The following is an 18,438-nucleotide window of genomic DNA, read 5'->3' on the forward strand; positions in this document are numbered from 1 at the left end:
AGTACACACAGCACGGAGAAGCCCTGGTTTCCATTTGGGAGCTTCTCCTTTATGGCGGAGAGGCAAGGCAGCTCCTTTCTGCCCCACGGGGCTTCTCTCTCCCTCCCCCAACCCATGGGCCACAGCCACTGCAGGCTGCAGCTTTCTGCTGGGGACCGCTGCTTAGGCTTTGAAGTTCAGTGGCAGTGACACCCATGGCTAGATTTTCGGTGAGGTGGCCTCACAGCCCAGCCTGAAATGCAGATGGCTCCAGGTGCGTGTGACGGCCAGCATGGGACTGACTCCCTGCTCCAGGGTTTTCCAGCTACTCCGAGGCCCAAGCCCCACACTGGGACCAGCAAGGCCATCCCCTATGGTGTTGCTGTCAGTTTCCTCCCTTCCTGGCGTTACCCCAGCAAAAGCACCCATGCATCTACAGTACCCCCCACTCCCCCCATCACAGATCTCACTTCAGCCTCATCCATGCCAGAACCATCCTGGGAAGAGGAACTAACCATCAAAAATAGGGGAAGTGAGCCTGTCCATATGGAAGGACAGCAGAAGCTTCTTTAACTGTTTGCTCCCCAAAACACACAGCAGCTGCCCTGTGCTGCTGAAACTGGGCCCCCACCACACGCCAGCATCCCTGGGCAGAGCCAGCTCAGTACCACTGGGACCAGCTTCCCACAGGTCAGCCATCCTGAGCAGGAGGTGCTTTTCTCAGCTGGAGGCACTGTGAGTCTTGGCCAAAGGACAGGGATGGGGTAGAGGAGGCTGCACAGGGCTCTAATGTAGATGTAGGAGAAGGGAGAGGTACATGCCATGGGCTGGCCCCCAAAGAGGGGAACCTCCAAACCCACCAGGGCCTGCCCCAGGGCCTCAGGCAGCCTCTTCACCAAGAGAGAAGGGGCACACACATTGCACTGCCCCCACACTGAAACCACACTGCACCACCTCCCCACTTCCCCTCCTTGCCTCTGCTGTGAAGGCAAGTCTGGAGTCAGCAGCAAAGCCCACATGACCAGGACCAGATTTCACCCCGTCATGTGAGCGGGACCCCAAGGTCATGGGGCTGGTGACACGTCCCTTGCGTGGCACGAAGGAGCCAGGGTCACCCAGGGGCAGGGGGGACTCATCTGGGACAGTCGCCCAAGCACTGGCCAAGGGGGGTTCACACAGTGAAATGAGGCAATGTGCTCCAGGTGTCTCTACTTTCTGCTCCCCACCCACTCGTCTCAGCTCCACTCAGCCATTTCTCACATTCACCAATTCTCACTTCTCCTTTCCCTTTTGTTAATTCAACCCCCAAGAGGAGGAACCACCCAGAAGCTGCACCCCCAGACAGCTCATTTCCCCAGCTCCTGCCTCACCACTCAGACATCTGGTGAGGTCCCTGCGCCGGTTCAGCCATGGGCTGGGCGCTGAGCAGGGTCCCGCTTGCCTGGGTGTTGGTGGCTTGGGTAAGAGGGGCTGAGCAGTCACAGGAGCTATCCTCCTCTGCGGGGTTTTCAGAGTGCAAGGCGGCCCTGAAGCTCCCAAGTCTGGAAGTTCTGCCAGGGGGGGGCTGGGATAACCTCAGGAATTTGGATATGGGCAGAGTCATCAACCTGGGCTACTCACTGTGCAAGACCACGGAAGACGGATCTTATATCATCCCAGATGAGGTCTTCACTATCCCTCGCAAGCAGAGCAACCTGGATATCAACTCCGAGATCATCGAGTCCTGGAAAGATTACCAAAGCATCACCTCTGCCTCCATCAACCTGGAGCTGTCCCTCTTCTCCTCCATCAATGGCAAGTTCTCCTACGACTTCCACCGGGCCAAGACCCACCAAGTGAAAGACCATGCTGTCACCACCCGAGTGCAAGTTAGGAACCTGGTTTACACTGCCAAGATCAGCCCAGGGGCAGTCCTGGACAAGGGCTTCAAGAAGCAGCTGCTGACCATCGCCAGCCACCTGGAAAACAACCAGACACGGATGGCTGATTTTCTGGCTGAGGTGCTGGTGCTTAACTATGGCACACACACCATCACCTCTGTGGATGCTGGAGCCTGCTTGGTGCAGGAGGATCAGATCAAGGCAACCTTCCTGAAGGACAGCTGGGCCACACGGAGTGCTGTCACTGCCTCGGCTGGCATGGCCTTCCACAGCATCATCAGTGTGAAAAACACAGAGTCCCTGGATGTCAGCTCTGGCTTCACCAAGCAGTATCTGGAGAACCGCACCAACTCCAGGGTCGAGAGCATTGGTGGCACCCCCTTTTACCCAGGCATTACCCTCAAGACCTGGCAGGAGGGGATCAGGAACCAGCTGGTGGCTCTCGACCGCTCAGGGCTGCCCCTGTACTTCTTCATCAATCCCAGCACCCTGCCAGAGCTGCCCACCCCCATGGTGAAGAAGCTGGCCAGGCACGTGGATATGGCTATCCGCCGCTACTACACCTTCAACACCTACCCAGGCTGCACCGATGCCACCTCGCCCAACTTCAACTTCCATGCCAATGCTGATGATGGCTCCTGCGAGGGTGCCATGAACAACTTCACCTTTGGGGGAGTCTTCCAGGAGTGTACCGGGCTGGCCGGCCCTGACACCAGCATGCTGTGCCGGGGGCTGGAGCAGAGGAACCCCCTCACTGGTGCTTTCTCCTGCCCCACCACCTACACTCCAGTGCTGCTGGGCACGCAGGAGCGGGAGGAAGGCCATAGCCATCTGGAGTGCCACAACAAGTGCATCCTGGGCATCTTCTGTCACCGTGAGTGCCAGGACATCTTCTGGCTCTCCCGGGTGCAATTCAGCGCCTACTGGTGTGCCCCGAGCGGGCCAGTGGCCCCAAGCTCAGGATACCTATTTGGGGGGCTGTTCAGCACCCACAGCACCAACTCCATCACTGGTGCTCAGTCCTGCCCCTCAGGGTACTTCCCACTGAAGCTCTTCGATGAGCTCAGGGTGTGTGTGAGCCTGGATTATGAGCGAGGTGGCCAGTACGCAGTGCCCTTCGGGGGCTTCTTCAGCTGCCAGGCAGGGAACCCCTTGGCGGGGCAGCACCAGGGCACTGCTGAGGACCCCCATGCCAAGAGCTGCCCCCCAGGCTTCAGCCAGCACTTGGCACTCATCAGCGATAGCTGTCAGGTGGAGTACTGCGTCCAGGCTGGCATCTTCACAGGGGGCTCACTGCCACCTGCCCGTCTGCCACCCTTCACCCGGCCCCCTGCCAACCTGCCAGCCATCGACACTGTGCTGGTGAGCAGCAAGGACGGGGACAGGGCCTGGGTCAGGGATGGCCAGAGCCACACGTGGCGGCTGGCACAGCCAGAAGAGATCCAGCACGCGGCAGAGATGGTGAGGGGCCAGGTGCTGACAGGGGGCAAGGTGGCTGGCATCACTGTGGCAGTCCTGGCAGGGCTGACCACCATCCTGGCGACGATCTGCTACAGCCACCGGAGGTACAAGGTGAGGGGGTACCGCGCAATGGGTGAAGGGGACAGCCTAGCTGCTGCAAGCCCCAACAACAGCACTGTGCTGACCGTGGGCGAGGCGTACCAGGAGCAGCCAGTGGGACTGACAGCGTAAGAGCCTCCCCCACTTTCCAGGTGATGCCTTGCGCCCCAAACCCAGGCAAAGCCCCCTGCCCACGCCCCTTTCCAGGGGCAAAGCTGCACAGCACCCCCAGCCCCCTACCCCTGAAACCAAAGGTCTGTGTCACCACGAAGGCCCCAGCCTTGCCCCTCCATTGAGGGTACACACGCTCTTGCCCTCCACTAGATCCCCAGGCTCCAGCCTCCAGCACCTGGAAGGCTCTGTGGTCCTTCAGACGTCCCTCCCCAGCTGACTGAGAGGCTAACTCCCTGGGCCAACCCATTATCAGGACACATCGCAATACCCTTCTGCCGGCCCCTGCACCTCCACAGCTCCATCTCCTCCCTCCAGACCGTCCTGGGACGCTGCCCCTTCAGAGGTCAGCAAGTCACCCCTTCGCTGCAAGCCATGCCCCAGCTGCCTCTTCCCCCTCAAAACCAAACAAGGGGACCCAGGGCCCTTCAACAAACCGCTGGGAACATTGAGGTGCCCAAGGAGAAGGAGATCCTGAGCACAGCCATCTTCTTCCCCCTGGGCTGGCCCCAAAGAGCCAGGGGAAGCTGTACAACCTCCCCCGGCACACGGGAACACCAGCAGGGCTTAAGCGTGTCCACCATAGAGACAAACCATTGCTGTTTTGAAAAACACGGGGTCAGGATGCATGCTGGGGCCCAGCTCCTGGGAGAAAAACCCCAGCCCCCTAAGCCCAGAGAAGACCCCCCAGCTACTGCAGGCACCCAGCACCAGGACAGCCATCACCAGCAACGCTTCGCCTCACCTCGCGGGGAAGGAGGGAGCAGAGGGGTCCCACGGAGACACACATGGTTAGCCACTGACCTCTGCCTGCTGCAACTGGAGGGCCAGCCCCGTCTCCATGTATATCTATCAGCATAGATATACACACGCATGCAGATTGGCACGGATCAATTTTATTTCAGCCAGCAACTAATTGCGTAGGCAAATGGCATTAAAAAAAGACAGGAAAAAAAAAAAAAAAGTCATATTGTGAAAAGACTGTTAACATTAAAAGCTGTCAGGCTGGCACCCAGGGTGGGTGGGGAACCTCCCCTTCCTCCTCCAGATCACAGGAGGGTTTTGCATAGCTCCAGCCAGGGTATTTTTTCGCAGTGGGGGAAGCCTAAGGCTGGGTGGAGGGGAAATCACACTGCTGCAGCTCCCCTGGCTACAGAGCTGCCAAAAATGGGGTTATCCTGGGGAAAAAGGTTTCCTCCCTTGAGGTAGAAAAATAACATCCCACGCTACGGACAGCTGGGGACAGGGCGGTGCAAAGAGGTGTCAGGGGGGCAAGGGGTGCCTGGCCCTCCCCACAGTGCCCCCTCGCTCACCTGGCCACACAGACGACGGACAGAAGACAACAGAGGCCAGGCCGTGCAGGGACACAAGCATCCCCTGCCATCCGCTTTATTGACACCCCCCTACCCCCACAGGGCAGCCAGCTGGGGCGATGCACCCCTCAGGCTGCGGGGAGGAAAAACAGCAACAACAGAACAATGCACAGCAGGACAGGTCCCCCTCTCGTGCCACTATCCCCTGGGACAGAGTGTGAGGTGACAACCCACCCCCCACCCCCACCCCCCCCAGGAAAACTGGGAAGGGAATGCAACAGAACAGGCTAGGAAGCCCCAGACTCCCAGGGAGCAACAGGGAGGGCTGGGGGCAGCCTGGGCAGTGGTGGGGGCTGCCCCCCCTCTGCTCTTCAGTCCCGGGGGGGGGTGGGGGGGGTTGGGGGGCTGTCTTGCAGGACAGGAGCATGAGCGTAGTCAGCCCCCACCAACAGCTAGAGTGCCCTGAGGGCAGCCCCCAAAGCTGTGGGGACACTGATACGGGTGGCTCTGAGCGGCCCTGTGAAATCCCCCAGGGGCTGGCAGGGACCCCAAGATGGCATGCAACCCATCCCCTGCCCCCATCGCCCACACTACCCTCCCCACACCAACCCCCATTCCAAAACCACCACCAACCCACTGCCAACCCTGGGGACGGGACCCAGCAGAAAGGGGAATGGTTCCCACCCACACCCGCACCCACGGGCGCCAGCCCCCGCCATGGGCACTGACCCCCTTCAGGGTGGAGGGGGTCCCCACAGTAGGGGAGCGGTGCTGCCCCTGTCCCACCACCCCACCCCCACCCCCCCCCACGCACCACTGGGCTCAGCCCCCAGTCTGGCCACAGCATCACATTCTCCCAGGCCCTGGGCCACCTCCTGAAACACCACCGCCTATATGTACATATATACGACAAAACCCCAAAACACGAGGTATATAAAAATTCAACGTGGGGACGCCCCCATACGAACAGTTCAAGGAACCCACTACAGGCAGGGTGGGAGACAGGCTAGGAAACATGCCCCCCCGCCCCCGCCCCCCTTCCGACCACCCACCGGCCCCTCCCCAGCACAGGGATGGGGGGCAGCCCAGACGAGAGGACCCTGGCAGGCCACAGCTCAGACACAGCCAAGAGGAGAAGGGGGCACGGGGATGGGGGGGTCCGGCTGAGGCAGACCAGGCCCTCCCCCCACCTCTGCGGACACAGGAGACCAGTGGGGAGGTACCAGACAGGACAAACATGAGGGACGAGGCAGAGCGAGGGGGGCTCCCATGGACCCTGCTCCCATCCCAGGCCAGGTCCCAGCCCCAGGGGGGTGTCAGGGGTGTCGGGCCAGGCCAATGGATGAGGAGCAGGGGGAGTCTGGCCACCTGCAAGCCCTCAGCACAGCAGCAGTGGGGATAGGACAACGGCCAGAGGGGACAGCCAGGCCAGCATGAAGCCCCGCAGCTCTGTGGGGGGAGACCCCCTCCCCACAGGAGTGAAGGGGATGGCCAAAAGGACCTTCTCCCACATTCCCAGCCAGTCTGGGGATGCTCCCACTGGGCAGGCTCCACTGAGAGTAGGGGGGGCTCCAGGTGCCCCCGCGAAGCCCCCAGGGGGGTTTCTCCAGCAGCTTTATCCTCAGGGTGGGCACCACAGGCGCCCCTTCCCTTGCCTCCCTGCCATGGTCTCAGTCCTTCTCCTGTGCCAGGCTCTCCTCCGTGATGCCCTGGGCTGCAAGCTCGGCCAAGACATTGTCCAGGTAGTTGATGTCAGGGTAGCCATGGCCAGTGAGGTTGGAGCCAAACTCTGTCTTGTGGTGGATCTCGTTCCAGATCACCGTGTCTGACTCGCCTGTGGTGCTGGAGGTCCCAATAGAGAAGATCAAGCGCCGGTCCCAGGCTACCAGCAACAACTTCAGTACCTGTGGAGGACAGAGATGAGGCAGGCAACAAGGCAGATGTGTGAGGGGAAGCACCCACTACTTCTGCTCAGAGCATGCCCGATCATCCTGGTATGCCCCGGCAATGCGAGCAACCCACAGCCAAGGCCTCCAGGGAGCTCAAGACCCCATTCTGGGGTCCTATGCCAACCAAAACAACAGGACTGGGCTGCAGAGCTCCCCAGGACACGGGAACATCGCTGTGCTCCTGCAGAGCATGGTGGATGGGCTATGGGGAAAAGCTCCACCCAGATGTGCCTTTTTTCCCCCCGTGCCCTAAATAGCTGCTCATTCCCTCTCCGGCTCAATACACCCTTGAGCCAGCTCAAGCTGCCCGGGTGAGCCCCTCACCTTTCTGCCCTTCTCACTGTCTGGTAGGTAGCAGTGCCGGGGAAAGCCGCGGGCGGTGAAGCTCTTCCCAGGGTTTGGATGCTCGGGTCCCTGGAGTGTGGAGTAGAAGAGGAACAAAACCCTTTTGGAGCTCAGAAGTACGCTCTGGGCACAAGCTAACCCCCCAGTTTCCGTGGATGCAGAGGTGGTCACTGCTGTGCTGGGCAGCCATGCTTCAGCACAGTGGCCCTAAACACCACAGTCCCCAATGCCATCAAGCAGACTGGGCCAATGCTTTCATGCAGATGTACCCCCACAGTTCCTGGAACATCCTTATAGGACACACCGCTCCGGAGACATCATTGAACCCGGAGCCCTGAGTCAAGCCCTGAGCTGCAGCATGACCCAGGGGTGACACAGCGATGGTAAGTGCCACCAGCCCCCAGAGGAGGGCCACCCATGTATCCCTCTGGGTATAGGGTCAGACCATACCTGCACCCCCGGAGGGATGTTGTAGATGATACGGATGGTTTTGCAGTCAGAGTGGCCAGGCAGCGCATGAGGGATGATGTGATACTCCATCTTCCCCGGGGGCTGTGTCCCAGTCTTCACTCCGTAGATGGTTTTGCAGGTGGGACACTGCAGGCTCCCATCCTGAGAGCAAGAGAAGAGGGGAACATAATGAAACTGGTACCCCCAGCACCGAGCCAGGCTGGGCATTTCATTCCTGAGCAGCACCGAACATGATTTTCATAGTGAAAATGGTCATTTCAAAACCACTGAGGAGGCAGGGCGTAAGGCTGGGAGAATCTGGTATGGCAACCCAACTTTAAACCAAAAATCTGAGGCTGGCATGTCTCTTCCTCATCAGTTTTTACAGTCCTTGCTGCTTCCCCTACCTCCATTTCAGGTTTGTTTTGTTGCAAGTTTTTTGGTTTTATTTTTTCAAAGAGGGACAGGTAATAATTATTTTAAAACTTCAAGCAACGTGAAGCACATTTTTCTGGAAATGTCAAGCACAAGGGCCCTTTGCGGGGGGCTCAAGAAAGCCCACCCATGGCTGGAAAAGCACCGCCCAGCACCAGATGCCAGGTAGCTCTGGTCAGACATGCAGGGATCAAAGTTTACCACCACTAACCCTGGGGAAAAAAGCAAGGATGTAAAACTGGGCATAGCAGGTGAAAAAAAGCACCCACGCAACCCTGGTTTGATTGGGCAGTCCCAGAGTGCTTGCTGCTGATAAAAATTAACCTCTCTGCCAGGGCAGGGAGGTCAGAGCCCTCCAGGGCAGCAGGATTGGAGCACCACCCCACCAAGGGCAGGTGGAACTTGGCGCAGGTTGCCAAGCTGGGGGCTCGGGCATCCCCCGGGGCTGCAGCATTGCACCTTGTTGCCATTGTTGTACATGGCGACCAGGCAGTGGAGGTGGAAGACGTGGCCACATTTCACCAGCTTCCCCACAAGGTCAGGTTTGACGGCTGGCTGGGGTCCCTTGTAGCCGGAGGGTGCAGAGAGGCGCTCCATGCAGATGGTGCAGTCCTGCGCGGAAGGGGAAGAGAGGGGTCAGATGGACAGATGCAGCCAGAGCCTTGCCAAAGACATGGGGCTCAGGAGCTGCTCTGCTCTTGCCCAGGGACCAGCACCCACCCCTGGTGCCATGCCATCACCCTGGGCCACCGCAAGGGCTGGCCAACACCTGCATGCAGCACACAGCCCTTCTTCAGAGGGGGATGGGGACAGGGCAGAGCCATGAGGGGTGGCAGGAGACCCCTGCACAGCACAGGAACATCGTCCATGTCCCCAGTTGTTCCTCCCAGAGCAAAGCACCCTGGGGATACCCCAGTGTGACTCCTGCTGCTCGCACCTCATCCGGCGGATGCCGCACCTTCTGCAGGTATTTTTTCAGTACCTCCTCTGGAGTTTTACCTGCGGGAGAGCAAAAGTCAGAGGGGCTGGAGCGCAGCACAGGGGAACCCCACTGCTGAGGGCAGCAGGAGGGGACAGGGGAGCCAGGTAGGGAAGGGGGGAACGGGAGCAGAGGCCGAGTGGCAAAGTGCCTCTCACCCTTCTTGGCCTGTTTCTTGGTGGTCTTGCGGCAGGTGTGGGAGATGCCAGGGATGGACTGGATCTCGCTTTTGCTGACAGGCGGGGGGTGCAGCACCAGCTTGGGGGGCCGTGTCAGGCAGACGGGCAGCCCGGCTGCACTCATTAGGATCCCCGTGATCCCTGGGTGAGGGGGTTCGAAATGCACTGAGGAACCAGCATCACCCCAACCCCTAGATATGCCCCCAAAACCCACCCCACTAGGGCCGACTCCCCCCTGGGGAGGCCAGCACCTGTGGGTGCCAGGCACCCTGCTGCAGCCCAATCCTCACCTGCCAGTGCTGGGTTGACAGGGCTGGAGCCAGTGAGGTTCTTCACAGGGACGGTGGGGACCCTGTGAGGAGCCAGCAGAGACCACGTCAGGGTTGGTGGCAGGCACCCACATCCCTGCAGCCCCAGCGGACAGCAGGGGCCAGACAATAGTTGCCTGAGCAACTGCACAGGCCCTGGCTGGAAATAGAGAATCCCTCGACAGGGTGACATGCCCCTGCCGCTCCCCCCCCCCTTTTCTCTTGCTCTTTAGAAACCCGCCTGCTTCTCCATTCACAGCCCCTTTTTGTCACCACTCTCTGGGCCGGTCTTCTTTTTTTTTTTTTTTTTTTTTTCCTCTTTTCTCCTACGGCCACATGGCTGCCGAAGCTCTTTCCCCCCCTCCTCCCCTTGGGGCTCTCTTCCATGGGAAAGTTTCCCAGCAGGTCAGGAGCGGAGGGAAGGGGGAGGATGGAGAGGGAGAGGAAAGGGGCCAGGCTGCGACAGAAGGCTGATGGCAGAGCCAGACAAAGGGGAGAAACAGGCTCATTAAATGCCCACACCCTCAAAAAAAAAAGTGTCTTCGGAGGGTGGGGGGCTGGAGGGACCCCTTCTCATGGGGTCTGAATGGCTTTTCTTCAGGCCTTTCACAGTCCCCCACCCGTCCCCCGCCACCAAGAGAAAAGTGCAGCTTCAGCCTCCTCATTGAGATGCAGGAGCCACACCATTCCCACTCCAGTCCTCAGGCACCAGCAGGGAAGGAAAGGGGCCCAGCAGAGCCCTCCACCCGTGGGAGGCTGGGGATCGCTGAGGTTCGTCTCCTACCAGGCTGAGGGGTGACAGCACCCCAACAGTGGGAAGCCCCACAGGGCCGCAGCCCCTCTGCGCCCTGGGGAGGGGAAAAAAATTTCACACTGCCCCCGTTCTCCCCACAGCTACCCTCTCGCTCGCAGGTGGCAGGACTCACCCAGAGGCAATGAGCACCCGGGACTGGGCGATGGCCAGGCGCTGGAGGTGGCTGCGGTTCAGGGTGCTGAGGCCGGGACGAGATGCCTTGCTGCTGCCCACGGCGGGCGGGCTGGCAGTGGAGCTGGCCGAGCTCAAGGTGGGCGTGCTGGCTGCCTGCCGCCGGCCCCCCTGGGCTGCCAGTGGCTTCAAGGAGCCACGCACCGCAGCCATACTGTCGGGCACCTTGGCCCCTGGGGCCGCCACCGGGGCTTTGGGGGTGGTGGGTGGTGCAGGGGGGGCTTTGCGGGGCTGCAGGGTGGCAGTGCCAGAGCCAGCAGCTGACACAGTGGCTTTGACGCTCATGACCAGGAGGCACTGGGGACAGGCGCAGGCAGGGACTGGGGGGGCCGCTGCCATCCCAGGGCTGGCCGGCCAGGACTGTGACTTGGGCAGGGTGCCGGAGACCAGTGGGTAGACCATGTCAAGGCGGCGGCGGACGCGGCGCTTGCGCTGGGTCTGCCGGTTGATCTGGCCCATGGTGGCAAAGTCGATGACATAGCAGAAGCCAATGGCACTCAGGTCCACCCAGGGGTGCTGTTTCTCGTAGGCACGCTGGATGGTGATGCCCACGTCCATGTCATAGGGTGTCCACGACCCACTGTCATTCTCCCACTCCCACACGACTCCCTTGCCCGGTGCTGATGATGGGTCATAGTAGCTGCGCCGGACAGGGCGGATAGTGCCTGAGGGAGGGTGAGAAAAGCTGTCAGACCCTGGTGCCAGCACCCACCAGTGGGCAGGGCACAAAACCACCCCAACCTGCCCCACCAATGCAGTTCAGCGCAGGGACAGGACGGCCTTCTGGCTCAGCCGTTGTCCCCACCCTGTCAGAGGACTGGTGTGCCGTGGTTTCCCCAAGCCACCGCCTGAAAGACACCTTGCTGCTGGCGCACCCGAAAAGCCAAGGAGCCCCTGGGCTGTACACGCACGGCACTGGGGTGCACCCCCAGTATGACCGGCATGCAGGAAGGGCAGATTTCACCCCCATTGGCCCATGGTGGCAGCCACCCAGCCCTGATGGGGCAACACAGAACCACCAGTCTGGCCACTCCAACCTGCTCCCAAGGACCTCCTGTGGGAGTCTGATGAAACCAGGCGTGTAGGCACCAGACTCCTGCAGTGCTCACCGCAGCCCTGTCTCCCTCTCAGCTCTGGACCAGGACAGAGGAATAAAAGCTTTAAGGGGCAGTTCTGAGCACTGCAGTGGTGACACGTGCAGGCACCCACATGCTTGTGCCAGCCCCACCATCTGCAGCTGCCAAACTGGCCATGACAAAAAGCCAGCACAGGGAAAATCCCTGCGAGGCTGAGCAAAGGAGTATTTGAGTGGGGCCCAGTACTGGCTCCCGGTCCCCCATCAGCAAGTGCTGAGAGGGATAAGAAGGCTTTGTGGCCTGCATCCTTATTTTTCCTAGGTGTTTCCTTTCCCACCGCTCCCAGTTGACTAGGACACACTCAAAGCACAGACACAAATTTTGGAAACTCCTACGCTGAGGAGAAAGCTCTCCTCTTTGGGACGCTTCACGGCACAGCAGGACAGGCTGGACGTGGCTGGGCTCAGCCTCAGGGCCCCATCCTGGGCCTGCTACTACTGCCCAGAGCTGTTCAGTTAATAGGTGGAATGAGCTCACAAGCATTGCTGCCTCCATGCTCTTCTGCAAAACTCCAGGGCTCAGCCCTGCTGCCAGCAGCAGGAATAAGAATGCTCAAAGAGCAGAAATAATAAGCCTACTTCTTTGGCTTTTCACCACGTGTCTTGCAAAGCCTACAAGAATTTCAGTCCCTTTTCATCCCCACCTCTCTTCTGGAAGCAGCCACCACCGTTGGTCCCCACATAGGACCACTTCCCACGAAAGAGTGGGCTAAAAAGGAAAAGCTGTTCATTAGGCACTAATGACAGGCACATGTTAAGCACCCTGCTATGGAGAATGGGCTGCAGCTGCACCCCAGGCAAACCAGGCCACCCGTCCCCGTTCTGCGAAGGGGCACCCAGGGGAGAAAAGCCGCCGGCGCTGGCAGCACAAAGCAGGGCTGGAGGGGAGCAGGGCGGTGATTTATCCTAATCCTGTAAGAGGCGGGGAGGGCAGCAGTGGCGGCATGCGGCATCTGGCAGTCCCCAGGCAGCGGTGTGGGAATGCCGTGCATCCCCCCAGCCCAGCACGGCCAGCCGGCCTCCCATTCAGCAGGGGAAGAAAAGGGACAATAGCTATTCAGGGCCTGCCAGGGTCGCGACCCCCCCAAATCAGAGCTGTTTAATGACCCAAAATACCAACATCCCCAGCAACCCAGGGAGAGACAGAACAATCCCCCTTTCAATCCTCCTCCCAAGGCGACAATAGCCCTCAGAGGCTGGCTCCCAGCCCTGTCGCAGAGGTCCCTTGTCCCCACACCCCTGGGCAGGGTAGGGTCCCTGCCAGCCCTCAGGGCTGCTGAGGGAAAGAGGACAAAGGAGGGTGTCCCACTGCACCCAGCACCCCCTGTCCCAGGGACAAGGGACACTGGCTGGTCCCCTTCCCATGGCCATCACGGGGGTGTTGTGGGGGGCACAAATCCCGTGTAGTAACCTCCCCCCAAGGATGCCCATGCCCTGCATTGCAGGCACCCCCAGGACCATATGTTCTGCCACCACCCGGGGAATCCCTCTACACCCCCACCACCCTGACAATCCCCAGGCCTGCTCGTTGCCCGCACCCTCCTAACACCTCCCTTTACCTGTCTGAGCCACCACCCTGGGGACCCGCTACCTGCCCACGCCATCCCTGAGTGCGTCCCCCACCTGCTGGTGCCCCTACCCCTAAGGGCCCCCATGGGCTGCTGTGACCCAGGGCAGGATTTGGCCCCCAAGCACTGTACAGCAGTGGGCCTTCAGGATTGATGGCAGCTCAGAGGTAGCACAGATCGAGCTGGACACAGTGGGGCAGGGTCTGCAGGGGATGGGCACCTCGCACAAAGGGACTGCAGGCCAGGAGAGGACAAGGCCATAGCATGCAACAGGGTTCACAAAGGTGCAGCAGGGAGGCCAGGCAGCACGACCCTGTAAGGGCCCAGGATCCCACAGGCACTGCTGGGCAGGCAGCATGGTGTCCAGCAAGCAGCTGGGGACCAGGTGGGCTGGCAGCCCCAGGCAGTGTGGGCTTGGACAGCAGCAGACAGGGCTGGCAGCAGGAGCAGAGCTGTGCAATTCCAGGGCAAGCACAGCAGGGCGGTACAAGGCAAATCCAGGTGCAGTACAGGACCGGGCAATGCAATCCAGGATGGGGCACTATAACGCAGCATGGCACCCAGCTGCATAGCCCAGTACAGCTAGCGATGCAACAGCAGATGCCGTTGGGTGATGGGACGTAAGGCAGGGCAAGGCAGCACAATGCAACATGCGACTGGGGAAAGGCAGCGCTGCACAACCAAGCTCCAGCTCAGGCCGTGCGATGCAGCATGGGACCCGGCAGCACAGCATTGTGCAACACCATGCGATGCAATTCCAGGTCAGGCAGCGCTGTGCAATACCAGACCTGGCAGCAACGCGCTGCACAGTACGACTGTATCCCAGCCGGTGCCATGCGATAAGGGGCCTGGCAACGCAGAGGGAACCCAGAGGAACGGTGCTGGGACGACAGCAGCCGCCGGGGCCGGCGCACAGGGCAGCACCGGGAGCACCGAGGCCAGGCAGGGCTGGGCAGCGCTGGAGACGCAGCCCAGTGCAAAGCGACCCTGGAGCAGGGAGCGCCGTGCAAGGCCGGCGCGGAGCCCGGTGCAACGCGCAGCACCCGGCCGCGCAAAGCAACGCAACGGCAGCCCGGGGAGCCGGGGCAGGGGTCGGGCCGCCGGGCTGACTCACCGGTGTCCTGGCGGAACTGGTGCATGGACTGCAGGTCGATGATGTAGGGCGCCAGGCGGCTGTCGGCCTGGCCCAGCACCACGCTGCCGCCCGCCCGCGGCCCGGCGCGGGCCACCGCCTCGATGTGGTGGCTGACGGCCGGGCTGTAGGGCCGCCACCGCCCGTGCTCGTTCAGCCATTCCCACACCACCACGGCCGAGGCCAGCAGCATGGCTCCGCCGCCCCGGCCCGCCGCCTCCCCCGGCTCCGGCCGGCCGCCGCAGACGCCCCGCGGCCGCTGCAGCCTGCCCCGGCGGCACTCGCATGCTCGGCGCAGCGTAGGGCTCTGCCCGCCCCCGCCCCGGGGCCGGCCGCCGAGCGGGCGCGGAGGCGAGGCCGCCCCTCAGCGCTCGGGCCGCAGCGCCGCTCCCCGGGCGGCGGCGGGAGGCGGTGGGGGCGGCTGACCCCGCCCGCACCGGGAGCGCGGGGGGGCGGGGCCGCCCCGCCCCTGACGTCACCGCGCCCGGCCGCGGCCCGGCGGCAGCCGGCTGCCCGCCGGGGGCCGGGGAGGGGGAGCGCGGCCGGGAGAAACCATTCCCGCCGGCGAGGGGGGGAGGGGCTCGGCGCCGCTCGGCCCTGAGCACCCCGCGGACCACGTAGCCCGTCCCAGCAACCCCGGTGCCCCCCGCCACTATTCCCGTACCCCGCACCCCAAGACACCCCCCCCTCGGTGTCCCTGTACCCCCACCCTGCACCCCTGAGACAACCCCCGGTGTCCCTGTAGCCCCCCCCTGCAGCCCAAGGACCCCCCAGCGCTCCCCACACCCCTCACCGAGACGGCAGCCCTGGCACTGCCGGGAGGCGCCGGGGCGCACACACAGCCCGGCCCCAGGCCTGCCGGCCACGGGAGCGGGGGTGCTGCGGGGGGCGCATGCCCGACCCAAGGGAGGACCTCGGGACTGGACCCCGCATCCTGCGCTGTGGTCCGACAGCTTCGACCACCCCGTTCCCCCGGCTGCCGCGGCTGCGGGGACAGCCCCATGAGCTGCACCTGGCCGTGGCCAGAGGGGGACAAAAACGGGTGCAAAGGGCGAAATCGCCGTGTGCCTTGGGCGGCACCGGGGCTGTAAGGCCACCTCCCACACCCCAGCCCCTCCTGCGGCCTGCAGCCATTTAGTTTCCCTGGGAAGTGCTTTTTGGGGAGGTTTCCCGCAGCTTCAGCCTGGTGTGAGGCTGCAAACCCTCCGGCGCGCTCCTCTGAGTTCCCAGGGTCTGGGCAGCCTGCTGGCCGTGCTGTGCAAACCCGAGCTGGTGCAGCCAAAACTGACTCCCTGGGCCCGGAGCAGCCAGTGCCGGCCCTTCCCCGCAGCCCAAAAATAAAATTCATTGTGGGCTTGTTCCTCTGCTGAGTGCCATGAGCAGCATCCCGGGGTGGCCCTGAGCAGCAGGCTGGCGGCTGGCATCAGGTCTCACCTTACATAGTGCTCCTGTGCTCAGACATGCAAACCACTAATTTTCTTGGATATTAAACACAACGCCCATCGTTGCCCCCGTTTGGGGAGAACTGTACAAACTGCATCCGCGCGCCACAGGCACGGTTTTCCCAGCACTGGCAAATCCCGCAGCCCGTGGTCCCTGTCAGCTCAGAGGGCGGCTCATCCCCAGGGCACTGGGACGCACGGTGCTGCTGCACGATGCTTGCTGAGCTCCAGTGGCCAGTGCAGCTCCTCTCCTGACAAACCTGTTTCCCAGGCCCTGCCTAGCCCACTGAGCAAGTGTCAGCCAAAATCTAAATGAGAGGGAAAAAAAGGGGGGAAGAAACAGGTGGGGGCTAACTGCAGGGATGCCAGCTGGCAAGCAATGTGGTGAGAGAGGAGGAGGCGAACCGCGGGAGCTGAAGGAAATCTCTTCTACTTCCAGCTTGCCCTTGGAAACATGCAGGGCCACGCTTGCAGCACATTTTCCTGCAAGAAGGGAGGGCAGCACGGTGCTGGCAGGCTGCTCCTCTGGGTTTTCACCTGCTCCTCTAGGGCAGGCAAGTGCAGCCAAGGCCACGACGGGGAAACCCAGGGAAATCCTTTCCACTGACTCAGGCTGGAGGAAAAGGTTTTCCTGCTATTAAAAAGGAAAGTGTTGGTGAACATTCCACCCCCACCCTCCCGGCTCAGGAGCAAAAAGTCAGGAGCCAGTGCTGCGATGCTGGTGCAGGAGGGTGCAAGGGGACGGGTGAGCCTGTGGGACCGGCACAGCCGAGCCCCACCTGCCCCTGGAGCACAGTGGGCGAGGGGTGAAATTATTATCCCCCAGCACCCAGCGCTGATGCCAGCACCCAAGCATGGATGTGCCTGAGGTCAGGGGGCGCCTCACTTGGCTTAAAATCTTTCCAAGACCACAAAGCGTGCCCAACCCAACCACATGTTCAGCCCAAACATTTATTTTTGGCAATTAAACACATCTGTGGGTTGGGTTTGGAGGCTCCTTCCCCACTGCAATTCAGGAGCACAGCCCTCCCCCTTCCCTGCTCCTACCAGCACTGCAAATCCTTGCTCTCTTCCCAAAGTACAACCTTGGATGGCTTTTTAGCGGGGTTTAGTCTGCAGGAGGCCATTCAGGCTCTTCAGCAGCATTAGCCATGGGGGCATGATGATCCTCCCCTGAAGCTCTTAATTTCTGCCTCCAAAATCAGTAACTTCGGTCACCTCCAGCCACCAGGATCAACTCAGCTTCAGCCTGCGGTGATGCAAGTCCAAAGGGCCTCGCAGCAGCAAGGGCTCACGGTTGCTGGATGCCCCTGTTCTCACCGGATCAGTTTACTGGTGATTCCCTTTGGGGCTGCAGCTGAAAAACAGCACTAAAACCTGGTGGGCTCAGACATCACCACCTCTCTACTGCCTGGTGGGTGCTTGCTGGTGGAGAAAGCTGGGGACCTGAAGTCTCTCCCCCAGCCAGACCACAGAGGTTTGTATTATGGTTTGCTTTTATACGTTGTTTCTGGTTACGGCAGCCATTTCAAAGCATTGCAGGTGCTTTGCGAACACAGACACATGCAGCGCCACTGGCAAGGTAGCAAGGAAGGAATAAGGAAGGTTGCAAAAGTGGTGATGTGGGCTGCTGGGCACAAACCAGGGAAGCCCCTGGAGCAACATCATTGTCCACCTTCAATTCCCACTGCTGCTCACCTCCCAGAGCGTGACTGCAGCAGGATGAGCTCAGCTCATGGCACCGCCAGCAGCCGATCTGGAAGGATCGAGTTGCAGGGACCGGTGCCAGCACTGGGGCTGGTTCCCGGGGGAAGTGAAGGTCACCTCGTACCCAGGCTACTGCGGTGGGAGAAAAGGGGTCTGTTCCTGCCTGCTCAGGTTGCAAGGTTCAGAGACAGATGTGCAGTGCTTCAGATGTATGTGTTTACCTTCAGAAAGGTGAGGGGCAGCAGGTGGGCAAGGATGTGAGCACCTGGCTGCTACTGAGCACGAGGGTGCAAGGGGAGAAAAGCAAGATGGCTTTGAGCACACAAAGCAGACAGGACTGGGAGAGAGAAATACTTGCTGGCAAAGGGACTCATTCTGACTGAAAAAAATAAAGGCCAGAAATTGTTATTCCCAAGTGCAGGGAAGCAGAAACATTGCAAATAATCTGCTCTGAGCTGCAAAGCTGAGGTCAGGCAGTAAGTGGGGATGAACAAGGCGCGTGCTCTTCCTCTTGTGCATCACCCACAAAAAAACGGATGCCACCAAACCACCCTTACCCCCAGCCCTGGGGCAGCCCCAACCCTGCGGCCCTGCTTGCCCTGATGTGGCCGGTGGGGTGGGCAGGACGGGCGCTGGGGGCCCCTGCCTCGGCATCGCCCTTCATCCTCCCGCAGCACCCAGGGCCCCCCATGGCCACGCAGACACCACTGGTGCTGGGGCAGGTGCTGTGCCCAGTGCTGCCACCACCCGCCGCACAAAGCCACTTTGTACAGGGCCAGCCAGGCACGTCCCCAGCCTCCCCCCCCATCCCATGCTCCAGCGTCACCCCATGTTGCCTTCCTTCTCGCAGGGCAGGGTGGAAAGCAGGGCCACACCAGGATGGGGCACAACCCCAGTGAACCCCTCGGCTCCTCCTCATCC

At 61.3% G+C, this 18,438-nt stretch overlaps 2 protein-coding genes across 3 annotated transcripts; one reads left to right on the forward strand and one right to left on the reverse strand.

The window, feature by feature from the left end:
* The first annotated feature begins 1,297 nt into the window (after window positions 1-1,297).
* Window positions 1,298-4,554, forward strand: MPEG1 (macrophage expressed 1). Its single transcript, XM_056353944.1, has one exon. It carries the CDS (start codon window positions 1,389-1,391, stop codon window positions 3,549-3,551), a length of 2,163 nt encoding a protein of 720 aa, XP_056209919.1. The 5' UTR covers window positions 1,298-1,388; the 3' UTR covers window positions 3,552-4,554.
* Window positions 4,555-4,947: 393 nt separating this feature from the next.
* Window positions 4,948-15,375, reverse strand: DTX4 (deltex E3 ubiquitin ligase 4). 2 transcript variants are annotated; one of them, XM_056353947.1, is made up of 9 exons: window positions 15,162-15,375; window positions 10,475-11,198; window positions 9,531-9,592; window positions 9,220-9,381; window positions 9,020-9,081; window positions 8,542-8,694; window positions 7,648-7,809; window positions 7,177-7,266; window positions 4,948-6,807 (listed from the first exon to the last, which is right to left on the reverse strand). In XM_056353947.1, the coding sequence occupies exons 2-9, from the start codon at window positions 11,089-11,091 to the stop codon at window positions 6,574-6,576; spliced, it is 1,542 nt and encodes a 513-aa protein (XP_056209922.1). In that variant the 5' UTR covers window positions 11,092-11,198; window positions 15,162-15,375; the 3' UTR covers window positions 4,948-6,573. The 2 variants fall into 2 exon arrangements, with proteins under 2 accessions (XP_056209922.1, XP_056209920.1); XM_056353945.1 differs by lacking the exon at window positions 15,162-15,375 and adding an exon at window positions 14,351-14,806.
* Window positions 15,376-18,438: the final 3,063 nt, after the last annotated feature.

This window comes from Falco biarmicus, chromosome 10 (assembly GCF_023638135.1).
Source record: "Falco biarmicus isolate bFalBia1 chromosome 10, bFalBia1.pri, whole genome shotgun sequence".
In the NCBI taxonomy this organism is placed as follows: domain Eukaryota; kingdom Metazoa; phylum Chordata; class Aves; order Falconiformes; family Falconidae; genus Falco; species Falco biarmicus.

What these genes read in the sequence shown, in the direction of transcription:
- DTX4 (XM_056353945.1), bottom strand. Translation starts at nt 14,561, where the DNA reads ATGCTGCTGGCCTCGGCCGTGGTGGTGTGGGAATGGCTGAACGAGCAC. An exon ending in CGGGTGCTCATTGCCTCTGG is followed by an intron (nt 9,593 to 10,474) that starts GTGAGTCCTGCC and finishes GGCTCCTCACAG; the next exon opens with GGTCCCCACCGTCCCTGTGA. An exon ending in TGTCAACCCAGCACTGGCAG is followed by an intron (nt 9,382 to 9,530) that starts GTGAGGATTGGG and finishes CCCCTCACCCAG; the next exon opens with GGATCACGGGGATCCTAATG.
- MPEG1 (XM_056353944.1), top strand. Translation starts at nt 1,389, where the DNA reads ATGGGCTGGGCGCTGAGCAGGGTCCCGCTTGCCTGGGTGTTGGTGGCT.